Genomic DNA, 15000 nt, shown 5'->3' on the forward strand with positions numbered 1-15000 from the left:
GCTGCCAGGTAGACTGTCCATGGGACTGAGAGACATACTGTGCACGCTGACTCATGTCTGTTATTAGTAACAGTCTAGTAGTTCTAATAGTTTGTCTATAGGGTTGTTCTTCAGCTATCATTGATGACAGAAAACAATCTCTTCACACCATGAAGCCTTGGCGTTATCTCTCATCCCAGATACCAGCATCTTGTGAGATCAGCTGCCAAGGGAAGAACAGTAAGTCCTGTGTTTGTCATGTTTGTAGTGCATACTCAGGGAGAACAAGGTGTAGATTCACGCGCAGGCCGTGGCACATGTTATTTAGCCTTGGCAGGAATCGTGGTCACAGGCAGGAAATGGTCAAACACAGGTAGGAAGTCAAAAACAAACAATAGCTCACAACCATACAAACAGAAAGAACTGGACTAAACAGGGAGCTGATGAGACCAGGTGAGAAACCAACACAGGTGAAAACAATGAAAATAAATTAAAGGCAGGGCTACGTTCCAGAACACAAAGAAACAGGGCTACGTTCCAGAACACAAAGAAACAGGGCTACGTTCCAGAACACAAAGAAACAGGGCTACGTTCCAGAACACAAAGAGACAGGGCTACGTTCCAGAACACAAAGAGACAGGGCTACGTTCCAGAACACAAAGAAACAGGGCTACGTTCCAGAACACAAAGAAACAGGGCTACGTTCCAGAACACAAAGAAACAGGGCTACGTTCCAGAACACAAAGAGACAGGGCTACGTTCCAGAACACAAAGAGACAGGGCTACGTTCCAGAACACAAAGAAACAGGGCTACGTTCCAGAACACAAAGAAACAGGGCTACGTTCCAGAACACAAAGAAACAGGGCTATGTTCCAGAACACAAAGAAACAGGGCTACGTTCCAGAACACAAAGAAACAGGGCTACGTTCCAGAACACAAAGAAACAGGGCTACGTTCCAGAACACAAAGAAACAGGGCTACGTTCCAGAACACAAAGAAACAGGGCTACGTTCCAGAACACAAAGAAACAGGGCTACGTTCCAGAACACAAAGAAACTGGGCTACGTTCCAGACCACAAAGAGACTGGGCTACATTCCAGACCACAAAGAGACAGGGCTACGTTCCAGAACACAAAGAGACAGGGCTACGTTCCAGACCACAAAGAGACAGGGCGACGTTCCAGAACACAAAGAAACAGGGCTACGTTCCAGAACACAAAGAAACAGGGCTACGTTCCAGAACACAAAGAAACAGGGCTACGTTCCAGAACACAAAGAAACAGGGCTACATTCCAGAACACAAAGAAACAGGGCTACGTTCCAGAACACAAAGAGACAGGGCTACGTTCCAGAATACAAAGAGACAGGGCTACGTTCCAGAACACAAATAAACAGGGCTACGTTCCAGAACACAAAGAAACAGGGCTACGTTCCAGAACACAAAGAAACAGGGCTACGTTCCAGAACACAAAGAAACTGGGCTACGTTCCAGACCACAAAGAGACTGGGCTACGTTCCAGACCACAAAGAGACAGGGCTACGTTCCAGAACACAAAGAGACTGGGCTACGTTCCAGACCACAAAGAGACAGGGCGACGTTCCAGAACACAAAGAAACAGGGCTACGTTCCAGAACACAAAGAAACAGGGCTACGTTCCAGAACACAAAGAAACAGGGCTACGTTCCAGAACACAAAGAAACAGGGCTACGTTCCAGAACACAAAGAAACAGGGCTACGTTCCAGAACACAAAGAGACTGGGCTACGTTCCAGACCACAAAGAAACAGGGCTACGTTCCAGAACACAAAGAAACAGGGCTACGTTCCAGAACACAAAGAGACAGGGCTACGTTCCAGAACACAAAGAGACAGGGCGACGTTCCAGAACACAAAGAAACAGGGCTACGTTCCAGAACACAAAGAAACAGGGCTACGTTCCAGAACACAAAGAAACAGGGCTACGTTCCAGAACACAAAGAGACAGGGCTACGTTCCAGAACACAAAGAAACAGGGCTACGTTCCAGAACACAAAGAGACAGGGCTACGTTCCAGAACACAAAGAAACAGGGCTACGTTCCAGAACACAAAGAAAAATAACACAAGGTTGACTAAGAAATTATTCCATATTCCTTATTGTCCTGACTGCTGGGTGTCACTGGACATATTCTGTGTAGTGGTAATCTACAGCCATCCTCTATCCTAACCTCCCTGGCAGGCACACACACACACAGAGCGGAGTCCAGCCTCCCTCCCTTCCCCAGCCTCCCTGGTTAAGTCCCCAGGCTTTAGTCTAGTTTACCCAACAGAGTCAGTGGGACATCGAATCCTAAATCTCTTCCCTTCCTCACGCTCCACCGCCCCATTTATGAGGCCTTTCACAGCAGGCAGCACCAGAAACAACGCCTGCCTGGACCTCAATAATTGAGCGAGGGAGTGAATGAATGAACGAGAGGAATGAAAGAAGAAAAATGACTACAGCAGTGATGTGTGAAGTGAATTATAGTAGTTGGATGGATGAGGGAATTTTTTAAATGTGGTTATGACATCATACCGGTATGTTGTAAACACCTGCTCTATTGTGATGTCACTTAGTTTTCTATGTGGTTATGACATCGCTCTATACCGGTATGTTGTAAACACCTGCTCTATTGTGATGTCACTTAGTTGTCAATGTCCCAAAGTATAGCCTGGCTAGAGACTAATACATTTCCATTTCAGTGTGATCTTTTGGGTCAATGTAGACAACAAAGGATTCCTACTGTGAGAGTTGCATCTGCTCTCTCTCTCTCTCTCTCTCTCTCTCTCTCTCTCTCTCTCTCTTTCTCTCTCGCTCTTTCTCCTCTTTCCCTTTCTCTCTCGCTCTTTCTCCTCTTTCCCATTCTCACTCTCTCTTTTTTCTCTCTCTCTTTCTCTTTCCCTTTCTCACTCTCTCTCTCCTCTCTATTTCTCCTCTCTTTCCCTTTCTCTCTCTCTCTCTCTCTCTCTCTCTCTCTCTCTCTCTTTCTATTTCTCCTCTTTCCCGTTCTCACTCTCTCTCTCTCTCTCTCCATATCTATTTTTGATCTCTCTGCTGTCTCTTCCCTCTCTCTCTGCTCACACACACACAACATGCACACACATTTATACTGACTCTACACACACACAACATGCACACACATTTATACTGACTACACACACACATTCAGATACAGTCATCATTTACACTGCTGTTACTCTGTTTATCATATATCCTGATGCCTAGTCACCTTACACCTCCTCATATCTACCTCTATCACTCCAGTGTCCCTGTACATTGTTAATATGGTACTGAACTGACCCTGTTTATAGTATGTTTACCCCTCTACATATCTACCTCTATCACTCCAGTATCCCTGCACATTGTTAATATGGTACTGAACTGACCCTGTATATAGTCACCTTACCCCTCTACATATCTACCTCTATCACTCCAGTGTCCCTGTACATTGTTAATATGGTACTGAACTGACCCTGTTTATAGTATGTTTACCCCTCTACATATCTACCTCTATCACTCCAGTATCCCTGTACATTGTTAATATGGTACTGAACTGACCCTGTATATAGTATGTTTACCCCTCTACATATCTACCTCTATCACTCCAGTGTCCCTGTACATTGTTAATATGGTACTGAACTGACCCTGTATATAGTATGTTTACCCCTCTACATATCTACCTCTATCACTCCAGTATCCCTGTACATTGTTAATATGGTACTGAACTGACCCTGTATATAGTATGTTTACCCCTCTACATATCTACCTCCATCACTCCAGTGTCCCTGTACATTGTTAATATGGTACTGAACTGACCCTGTATATAGTATGTTTACCCCTCTACATATCTACCTCTATCACTCCAGTGTCCCTGTACATTGTTAATATGGTACTGAACTGACCCTGTATATAGTATGTTTACCCCTCTACATATCTACCTCCATCACTCCAGTGTCCCTGTACATTGTTAATATGGTACTGAACTGACCCTGTATATAGTATGTTTACCCCTCTACATATCTACCTCCATCACTCCAGTGTCCCTGTACATTGTTAATATGGTAATGAACTGACCCTGTTTACAGCTACTTACTTTCTCCTGTTCTTTTTATTTCTTATTTTTATTTCTCCTGTGTTTTTGTTCTACCTTGTTATTTTTAGTACCACATTGTTGGGTTTAGAGTTTGTTAAAAAGGCATTTCACTGTGGACGTGAACTTGAAAGTGAACATAAGAGAGAGAGGTAACAGTTAACAGTGTTTTAATGCTAATTGTTTTAATGCTAACCATGGTCTCTCTCTCTCTGTCTCTCTCTCTCTGTCTCTCTCTCTGTCTCTCTCTCTCTCTCTCTCTCTCTCTCTCTCTCTCTCTCTCTCTCTCTGTCTCTCTCTCTCTGTCTCTCTCTCTGTCTCTCTCTCTGTCTCTCCCTCTCTCTCTCTCTGTCTCTCTCTCTGTCTCTCTCTCTGTCTCTCTCTCTGTCTCTCTCTCTGTCTCTCTCTGTCTCTCTCTCTCTCTCTCTCTTTCTCGCTCTCTGTCTCTCTCTGTCTCTCTCTGTCTCTCTCTCTCTCTCTCTCTCTGTCTCTCTCTCTGTCTCTCTCTCTGTCTCTCTCTCTGTCTCTCTGTCTCTCTCTCTCTCATGGTGTTGTTGATGGACCCCTGGGTCTCCTCTCCTCCATCCTCCCATCCTGAATCTGTTCATCATGGTTCCATCTGCTCCTCTACCTCCAGGAAACAATCTAAGGTACAGTATGACATGTAGTTAATCTGTCTAAGGTACAGTATAACATGTAGTTAATCTGTCTAAGGTACAGTATGACATGTAGTTAATCTGTCTAAGGTACAGTATGACATGTAGTTAATCTGTCTAAAGTACAGTATGACATGTAGTTAATCTGTCTAAGGTACAGTATGACATGTAGTTAATCTGTCTAAGGTACAGTATGACATGTAGTTAATCTGTCTAAGGTACAGTATAACATGTAGTTAATCTGTCTAAGGTACAGTATGACATGTAGTTAATCTGTCTAAGGTACAGTATGACATGTAGTTAATCTGTCTAAAGTACAGTATGACATGTAGTTAATCTGTCTAAGGTACAGTATGACATGTAGTTAATCTGTCTAAGGTACAGTATGACATGTAGTTAATCTAAGGTACAGTATAACATGTAGTTAATCTGTCTAAGGTACAGTATGACATGTAGTTAATCTGTCTAAGGTACAGTATGACATGTAGTTAATCTGTCTAAGGTACAGTATGACATGTAGTTAATCTGTCTAAAGTACAGTATGACATGTAGTTAATCTGTCTAAGGTACAGTATGACATGTAGTTAATCTGTCTAAGGTACAGTATGACATGTAGTTAATCTAAGGTACAGTATGACATGTAGTTAATCTGTCTAAAGTACAGTATGACATGTAGTTAATCTAAGGTGCAGTATGACATGTAGTTAATCTAAGGTACAGTATAACATGTAGTTAATCTGTCTAAAGTACAGTATGACATGTAGTTAATCTAAGGTACAGTATGACATGTAGTTAATCTAAGGTACAGTATAACATGTAGTTAATCTGTCTAAGGTACAGTATGACATGTAGTTAATCTGTCTAAGGTACAGTATGACATGTAGTTAATATAAAGTACAGTATAACATGTAGTTAATCTGTCTAAGGTACAGTATGACATGTAGTTAATCTGTCTAAGGTACAGTATGACATGTAGTTAATCTGTCTAAGGTACAGTATGACATGTAGTTAATCTGTCTAAGGTACAGTATGACATGTAGTTAATCTGTCTAAGGTACAGTATGACATGTAGTTAATCTGTCTAAGGTACAGTATGACATGTAGTTAATCTAAGGTACAGTATAACATGTAGTTAATCTGTCTAAGGTACAGTATGACATGTAGTTAATCTGTCTAAGGTACAGTATAACATGTAGTTAATCTGTCTAAGGTACAGTATGACATGTAGTTAATCTGTCTAAGGTACAGTATGACATGTAGTTAATATGTCTAAGGTACAGTATGACATGTAGTTAATCTGTCTAAGGTACAGTATGACATGTAGTTAATCTGTCTAAGGTACAGTATGACATGTAGTTAATCTGTCTAAGGTACAGTATGACATGTAGTTAATCTGTCTAAGGTACAGTATGGCATGTAGTTAATCTGTCTAAGGTACAGTATAACATGTAGTTAATCTGTCTAAGGTACAGTATAACATGTAGTTTATCTGTCTAAGGTACAGTATGACATGTAGTTAATCTGTCTAAGGTACAGTATGACATGTAGTTAATCTGTCTAAAGTACAGTATGGCATGTAGTTAATCTGTCTAAGGTACAGTATAACATGTAGTTAATCTGTCCAAGGTACAGTATGACATGTAGTTAATCTGTCTAAGGTACAGTATGACATGTAGTTAATCTGTCTACGGTACCGTATGACATGTAGTTAATCTGTCTAAGGTACAGTATAACATGTAGTTAATCTGTCTAAGGTACAGTATGACATGTAGTTAATCTGTCTAAGGTACAGTATGACATGTAGTTAATCTGTCTAAGGTACAGTATGACATGTAGTTAATCTGTCTAAAGTACAGTATGACATGTAGTTAATCTGTCTAAGGTACAGTATGACATGTAGTTAATCTGTCTAAGGTACAGTATGACATGTAGTTAATCTGTCTAAGGTACAGTATGACATGTAGTTAATCTGTCTAAGGTACAGTATAACATGTAGTTAATCTAAGGTACAGTATAACATGTAGTTAATCTGTCTAAGGTACAGTATGACATGTAGTTAATCTGTCTAAAGTACAGTATGACATGTAGTTAATCTGTCTAAGGTACAGTATGACATGTAGTTAATCTGTCTAAGGTACAGTATGACATGTAGTTAATCTGTCTAAGGTACAGTATGACATGTAGTTAATCTGTCTAAGGTACAGTATGACATGTAGTTAATCTGTCTAAGATACAGTATGACATGTAGTTAATCTGTCTAAGGTACAGTATGACATGTAGTTAATATGTCTAAGGTACAGTATGACATGTAGTTAATCTGTCTAAGGTACAGTATGACATGTAGTTAATCTGTCTAAGGTACAGTATGACATGTAGTTAATCTGTCTAAGGTACAGTATGACATGTAGTTAATCTGTCTAAGGTACAGTATGACATGTAGTTAATCTGTCTAAGGTACAGTATGACATGTAGTTAATCTGTCTAAGATACAGTATGACATGTAGTTAATCTGTCTAAGGTACAGTATGACATGTAGTTAATATGTCTAAGGTACAGTATGACATGTAGTTAATCTGTCTAAGGTACAGTATGACATGTAGTTAATCTGTCTAAGGTACAGTATGACATGTAGTTAATCTGTCTAAGGTACAGTATGACATGTAGTTAATCTGTCTAAAGTACAGTACGACATGTAGTTAATCTAAGGTACAGTATAACATGTAGTTAATCTGTCTAAGGTACAGTATGACATGTAGTTAATCTGTCTAAGGTACAGTATGACATGTAGTTAATCTAAGGTACAGTATGACATGTAGTTAATCTGTCTAAGGTACAGTATGACATGTAGTTAATCTGTCTAAAGTACAGTACGACATGTAGTTAATCTAAGGTACAGTATGACATGTAGTTAATCTGTCTAAAGTACAGTATGACATGTCGTTAATCTGTCTAAGGTACAGTATGACATGTAGTTAATCTGTCTAAGGTACAGTATGACATGTAGTTAATCTGTCTAAGGTACAGTATGACATGTAGTTAATCTGTCTAAGGTACAGTATAACATGTAGTTAATCTGTCTGCGGTACAGTATAACATGTAGTTAATCTGTCTAAGGTACAGTATGACATGTAGTTAATCTGTCTAAGGTACAGTATGACATGTAGTTAATCTGTCTAAGGTACAGTACGACATGTAGTTAATCTGTCTAAGGTACAGTATGACATGTAGTTAATCTGTCTAAGGTACAGTATGACATGTAGTTAATCTGTCTAAGGTACAGTATGACATGTAGTTAATCTAAGGTACAGTATGACATGTAGTTAATCTAAGGTACAGTATGACATGTAGTTAATCTAAGGTACAGTATGACATGTAGTTAATCTGTCTAAGGTACAGTATGACATGTAGTTAATCTGTCTAAAGTACATTATGACATGTAGTTAATCTAAGGTACAGTATGACATGTAGTTAATCTAAGGTACAGTATGACATGTAGTTAATCTGTCTAAAGTACAGTATGACATGTAGTTAATCTGTCTAAGGTACAGTATGACATGTAGTTAATCTAAGGTACAGTATGACATGTAGTTAATCTAAGGTACAGTATGACATGTAGTTAATCTGTCTAAGGTACAGTATGACATGTAGTTAATCTGTCTAAAGTACAGTATGACATGTAGTTAATCTGTCTAAAGTGCAGTATGACATGTAGTTAATCTAAGGTACAGTATGACATGTAGTTAATCTAAGGTACAGTATGACATGTAGTTAATCTGTCTAAACTATAGGATGGCAGGTGTGTAAACAGAGAAGAATATGCGAAGTGAGAGGTTTTACTCTCGCTAAAATCTGTCCAAAATAAACCCAAATGCATTTCAATGGGTTTATTTTTAACCTAAGCTTGTCGCCTGCCTTCCTGCCTCTGGGACAACGACTCCCATTGTTAGGGCGGAGACGTGGATCTCGTCATTATGTACCGATCTCTGGTGTAAATGGGACACAGCACAGAAGGAGCGAAGGAGACGCGACCAAAAAGACAACATGAGAACAAGCGGACATAAAACACTCGTGAAGATAAATAAATATACAGGCATTTGAAATATCGCGCCAAAAACATACATTGTAATGAATTTGATACATCGCCCAGCCCCACAGTGTGTGTAACGACTGGGCTGTCAGTGGTTTGGTTGGTCTGCGGCAGGGAGCCAGATAGACGTCTGTGTGAACGTGTCAGCTCTCGAAAATCTGGTGAACATCCACAAAGAGATCCACAATGAGAGGGAGGAATGAGCAGGAACACTGGCCCAGTGTGTGTGTGTGTGTGTGTGTGTGTGTGTGTGTGTGTGTGTGTGTGTATTCAGAGCTGCGTTGTTGGAGTGCAGCTCCCCCTCACCACCTCCCTACCCCCGTCCCCACACTCTCTCTGGTGGATGGTGACTAGTTGAAAGGCGTTCGGGAGCAGAGTTGAACACATTCTGGGGGTTTTTGGGTTCAGTCGTGGGGCCGTGTCTCATCGTGCTGATTCATATCTGTCCTCTGAGCTTTAGCCAGGCACTCTAGCAGAAATGACTGCCTGGTCTGCTAAATCCTGAATACAACTTCAAATGAGTTTCCCCTCAAACTCTGTCTGTCTGTCTGTCTGTCTGTCTGTCTGTCTGTCTGTTATGTCTGTCTGTCTGTCTGTCTGTCTGTCTGTCTGTCTGTCGAGGAGCTCTCCCTATCAGACCCCTTCAGTGGCCGTCCCCATCCGTGACTATAGAGGAGCTCTGTCTATCAGACCCCTTCAGTGGTCGTCCCCATCCGTGACTATAGAGGAGCTCTGTCTATCAGACCCCTTCAGTGGTCGTCCCCATCCGTGACTATAGAGGAGCTCTGTCTATCAGACCCCTTCAGTGGTCGTCCCCATCCGTGACTATAGAGGAGCTCTGTCTATCAGACCCCTTCAGTGGCCGTCCCCATCCGTGACTATAGAGGAGCTCTGTCTATCAGACCCCTTCAGTGGTCGTCCCCATCCGTGACTATAGAGGAGCTCTGTCTATCAGACCCCTTCAGTGGCCGTCCCCATCCGTGACTATAGAGGAGCTCTGTCTATCAGACCCCTTCAGTGGCCGTCCCCATCCGTGACTATAGAGGAGCTCTGTCTATCAGACCCCTTCAGTGGCCGTCCCCATCCGTGACTATAGAGGAGCTCTGTCTATCAGACCCCTTCACTGGTCGTCCCCATCCGTGACTATAGAGGAGCTCTGTCTATCAGACCCCTTCAGTGGCCGTCCCCATCCGTGACTATAGAGGAGCTCTGTCTATCAGACCCCTTCAGTGGTCGTCCCCATCCGTGACTATAGAGGAGCTCTGTCTATCAGACCCCTTCAGTGGCCGTCCCCATCCGTGACTATAGAGGAGCTCTGTCTATCAGACCCCTTCAGTGGCCGTCCCCATCCGTGACTATAGAGGAGCTCTGTCTATCAGACCCCTTCAGTGGCCGTCCCCATCCGTGACTATAGAGGAGCTCTGTCTATCAGACCCCTTCAGTGGCCGTCCCCATCCGTGACTATAGAGGAGCTCTGTCTATCAGACCCCTTCAGTGGCCGTCCCCATCCGTGACTATAGAGGAGCTCTGTCTATCAGACCTGGGAAGAAAAATGGCTTAAGTTAAATCAAATCAGATCAAATGTAATCTGTCACATGCCAAATACAACAAGTGTAGACTTACAGTGAAATGCTGACTTACAAGCCCTTAACCAACAATGCAGTTTAACAGTGCCTTGCGAAAGTATTCGGCCCCCTTGAACTTTGCGACCTTTTGCCACATTTCAGGCTTCAAACATAAAGATATAAAACTGTATTTTTTTGTGAAGAATCAACAACAAGTGGGACACAATCACATTTATTGGATATTTCAAACTTTTTTAACAAATCAAAAACTGAAAAATTGGGCGTGCAAAATTATTATTGTTGTTGATTCTTCTAGTTTTATATCTTTATGTTTGAAGCCTGAAATGTGGCAAAAGGTCGCAAAGTTCAAGGGGGCCGAATACTTTCGCAAGGCACTGTAAGAAAAAATTGATAAGTAAAAAATATATAATTAAAAATAAAGGATCAGAATAACAACTTTTAATAAAAATATATTGGTTTGTATACCAAACGTCTCAGAGTAGGAGTGCTGATCTAGGATCAGGTCCCCCTGTCCATCGTATTTATTATTATTATTATCTAAAAGGCAAAACTGATCCTAAATCAGCACTATGAGACACTAGATACATACAGCCCCTAAGCACTCTGACACTAGATACATACAGCCCCTCAGCACTCTGACACTAGATACATACTGTACAGCCCCTGAACTATTGGAGCCAGTTGAATCCCTCTAATTCAAGGAGGGTCTAGTAGTGTGGGAGTCTGCAGCACGAGGCTAGACGAGAGAGGGTCTAGACTAGAGAGGGTGTCTAGACTAGAGAGGGTGTCTAGACTAGAGAAAGGGTCTAGACTACAGAGAGGGTCTAGACTACAGAGAGGGTCTAGACTACAGAGAGGGTCTAGACTACAGAGAGGGTCTAGACTAGAGATGGTGTCTAGACTAGAGAGAGGGTCTAGACTACAGAGAGGGTCTAGACTACAGAGAGGGTCTAGACTACAGAGAGGGTCTAGACTACAGAGAGGGTCTAGACTACAGAGAGGGTCTAGACTAGAGAGGGTGTCTAGACTAGAGAGAGGGTCTAGACTAGAGATGGTGTCTAGACTAGAGAGATGGTCTAGACTAGAGATGGTGTCTAGACTAGAGATGGTGTCTAGACTAGAGAGAGGGTCTAGACTAGAGAGAGGGTCTAGACTAGAGAGAGGGTCTAGTAGTGTGGGAGTCTGCAGCACGAGGCTAGACGAGAGAGGGTGTCTAGACTAGAGAGGGTGTCTAGACTAGAGAGAGGGTGTCTAGACTACAGAGAGGGTCTAGACTACAGAGAGGGTCTAGACTAGAGGGTCTAGACTAGAGAGGGTGTCTAGACTAGAGAGAGGGTCTAGACTAGAGATGGTGTCTAGACTAGAGAGGGGGTCTAGACTAGAGATGGTGTCCAGACTAGAGATGGTGTCTAGACTAGAGAGAGGGTCTAGACTAGAGAGAGGGTCTAGACTAGAGAGAGGGTCTAGACTAGAGAGGGTGTCTAGACTATAGAGAGGGTGTCTAGACTATAGAGAGGGTGTCTAGACTATAGAGAGGGTGTCTAGACTAGAGAGAGGGTCTAGACCAGAGAGAGGGCCTAGACCAGAGAGAGGGCCTAGACCAGAGAGATGGCCTAGACCAGAGAGGGAGTCTAGACCAGAGAGGGGGTCTAGACCAGAGAGGGTCTAGACCAGAGAGGATCTAGACCAGAGAGAGGGCCTAGACCAGAGAGAGGGCCTAGACCAGAGAGGGGGTCTAGACCAGAGAGGGGGCCTAGACCAGAGAGGGGGTCTAGACCAGAGAGGGTCTAGACCAGAGAGAGGGGTCTAGACCAGAGAGTATAATTTCTATGCCATCCATTCATCCACTTACAGCTGTGAGCAAACACAGGTGGCTCTCTCTCTCTCTCTCACACACACACACACACACACACACACACACACACACACACACACACACACACACAAACAGTTCACACACTGTGTGTAATATACACACAGCCTGCAACTCCAGGAACGACTCCAGCCAGGTTGCCGTGGAGACGGGTCACTGGGAGCTGGAATGTCTACTGTGGAGCCGTGACCCTGATTTATGAATTCATTTAACTCCAACATCCAACTACCACTGTCTGTCTGCCAAACAGACCAGGCCAGCAGACCAGGCCAGCATGGAGCCTGGAGCATACAGTGGGGCAAAAAAGTATTTAGTCAGCCACCAATTGTGCAAGTTCTCCCACTTAAAAATATGAGAGAGGCCTGTAATGTTCATCAAAGGTACACTTCAACTATGACAGGCAAAATGAGGGAAAAAAATCCAGAAAATCACATTGTAGGATTTTTTATTAATTTATTTGCAAATTATGGTGGAAAATAAGTATTTGGTCAATAACAAAAGTTTATCTCAATACTTTGTTATATACCCTTTGTTGGCAATGACAGAGGTCAAACGTTTTCTGTAAGTCTTCACAAGGTTTTCACACACTGTTGCTGGTATTTTGGCCCATTCCTCCATGCAGATCTCCTCTAGAGCAGTGATGTTTTGGGGCTGTTGCCGGGAAACACGGACTTTCAACTCCCTCCAAAGGTTTTCTATGGGGTTGATATGAGATCTGGAGACTGGCTAGGCCACTCCTGGACCTTGAAATGCTTCTTACGAAGCCACTCCTTCGTTGCCCGGGCGGTGTGTTTGGGATCATTGTCATGCTGCAAGACCCAGCCACGTTTCATCTTCAATGCCCTTGCTGATGGAAGGAGGTTTTCACTCAAAATCTCACGATACATGGCCCCGTTCATTCTTTCCTTTACACGGATCAGTCGTCCTGGTCCTTTGCAGAAAAACAGCCCCAAAGCATGATGTTTCCACCTCCATGCTTCACAGTAGGTATGGTGTTCTTTGGATGCAACTCGGCATTCTTTGTCCTCCAAATACGACGAGTTGAGTTTTTACCAAAAAGTTATATTTTGGTTTCATCTGACCATATGACATTCTCCCAATCTTCTTCTGGATCATCCAAATGCTCTCTAGCAAACTTCAGACGGGCCTGGACATGTACTGGCTTAAGCAGGGGGACACGTCTGGCACTGCAGGATTTGAGTCCCTGGCGGCGTAGTGTGTTACTGATGGTAGGCTTTGTTACTTTGGTCCCAGCTTTCTGCAGGTCATTCACTAGGTCCCCCCGTGTGGTTCTTGTGATCATTTTGACCCCACGAGGTGAGATCTTGCGTGGAGCCCCAGATCGAGGGAGATTATCAGTGGTCTTGTATGTCTTCCATTTCCTAATAATAGCTCCCACAGTTGATTTCTTCAAACCAAGCTGCTTACCTATTGCAGATTCAGTCTTCCCAGCCTGGTGCAGGTCTACAATTTTGTTTCTGGTGTCCTTTGACAGCTCTTTGGTCTTGGCCACAGTGGAGTTTGAAGTGTGACTGTTTGAGGTTGTGGACAGGTGTCTTTTATACTGATAACAAGTTCAAACAGGTGCCATTAATACAGGTAACGATTGGAGGACAGAGGAGCCTCTTAAAGTAGAAGTTATAGGTCTGTGAGTGTCAGAAATCTTGCTTGTTTGTAGGTGACCAAATACTTATTTTCCACCATAATTTGCAAATTAATTAATTACAAATCCTACAATGTGATTTTCTGGATTTTTTTTCTCATTTTGTCTGTCATAGTTGAAGTGTACCTATGATGAAAATTACAGGCCTCTCTCATCTTTTTAAGTGGGAGAACTTGCACAATTGGTGGCTGACTAAATACTGGCACCCTATTCCCTGTACAGTGCACCACTTTTGAACAGAGAGCCCATAAGGAATAGGATGCCATTTGGGGTGCAGTCCCTGGGCTGCTGAGGCCCCGTCACGACAACTAGCATTGCCTCAGTCAACAACACTCTCTCTCTTTCTCTCTCTCTCTCTCTCTGCCTCTCTCTCTCTCTGTCTCTCTCTGTCTCTGTCTCTCTCTCTCTCTCTCTGCCTCTCTTTCTCTCTCTCTCTCTCTGCCTCTCTCTCTCTCTGCCTCTCTCTCTCTCTGTCTCTCTCTGTCTCTGTCTCTCTTTCACACAGACAACAGACATCTGATGTGTTGTAGGTTGTCTTGAAACAGTCCAATAAGTTTGTCATAGTGTCTGTAGGTGTGTGTCTGTCATAGTGTCTGTAGGTGTGTGTCTGTAGGCGTGTGTGTATCTGCCATAGTGTCTGTAGGTGTGTGTCTGTCATAGTGTCTGTAGGTGTGTGTCTGTAATAGTGTCTGTAGGCGTGTATCTGCCATAGTGTCTGTAGGTGTGTGTCTGTTATAGTGTATGTAGATGTATGTCTGTCATTGTGTCTGTGTGTGTGTGTCTGTCATAGTGTCTGTAGGTGTGTGTCTGCCATAGTGTTCCACTACCTCCTTTAGGTAGATACACTACAACATGCTCAGACAGGAGCTTGCTGTGTGTGTGTGTGTGTGTGTGTGTGTGTGTGTGTGTGTGTGTGTGTGTGTGTGTGTGTGTGTGTGTGTGTGTGTGTGTGTGTGTGTGTGTGTGTGTGTGTGTGTGTGTGTGTGTGTGTGTGTTGATCCTTCTTTGTCCTGTCCCACAGGTGTTTGCCTTTGACCACTGTTTCTGGT

General features: G+C 42.9%; 1 protein-coding gene across 1 annotated transcript in view; it reads left to right on the forward strand.

The window, feature by feature from the left end:
• LOC139387027 (kinesin-like protein KIF13A) overlaps positions 1–15000 on the forward strand; it is a 168782-nt gene that overhangs the window by 46789 nt on the left and 106993 nt on the right. The window contains exons 3-4 of the mRNA XM_071132994.1: positions 4724–4736; positions 14973–15000. The exon at positions 14973–15000 is cut by the window's right edge and continues 33 nt beyond it. Of these exons, the coding sequence (XP_070989095.1) occupies positions 4724–4736; positions 14973–15000 (41 nt within the window). The remainder of the gene's footprint in view (positions 1–4723; positions 4737–14972) is intronic.

The sequence above is a fragment of the Oncorhynchus clarkii genome, chromosome 3 (genome assembly GCF_045791955.1).
Source record: "Oncorhynchus clarkii lewisi isolate Uvic-CL-2024 chromosome 3, UVic_Ocla_1.0, whole genome shotgun sequence".
NCBI lineage: Eukaryota > Metazoa > Chordata > Actinopteri > Salmoniformes > Salmonidae > Oncorhynchus > Oncorhynchus clarkii.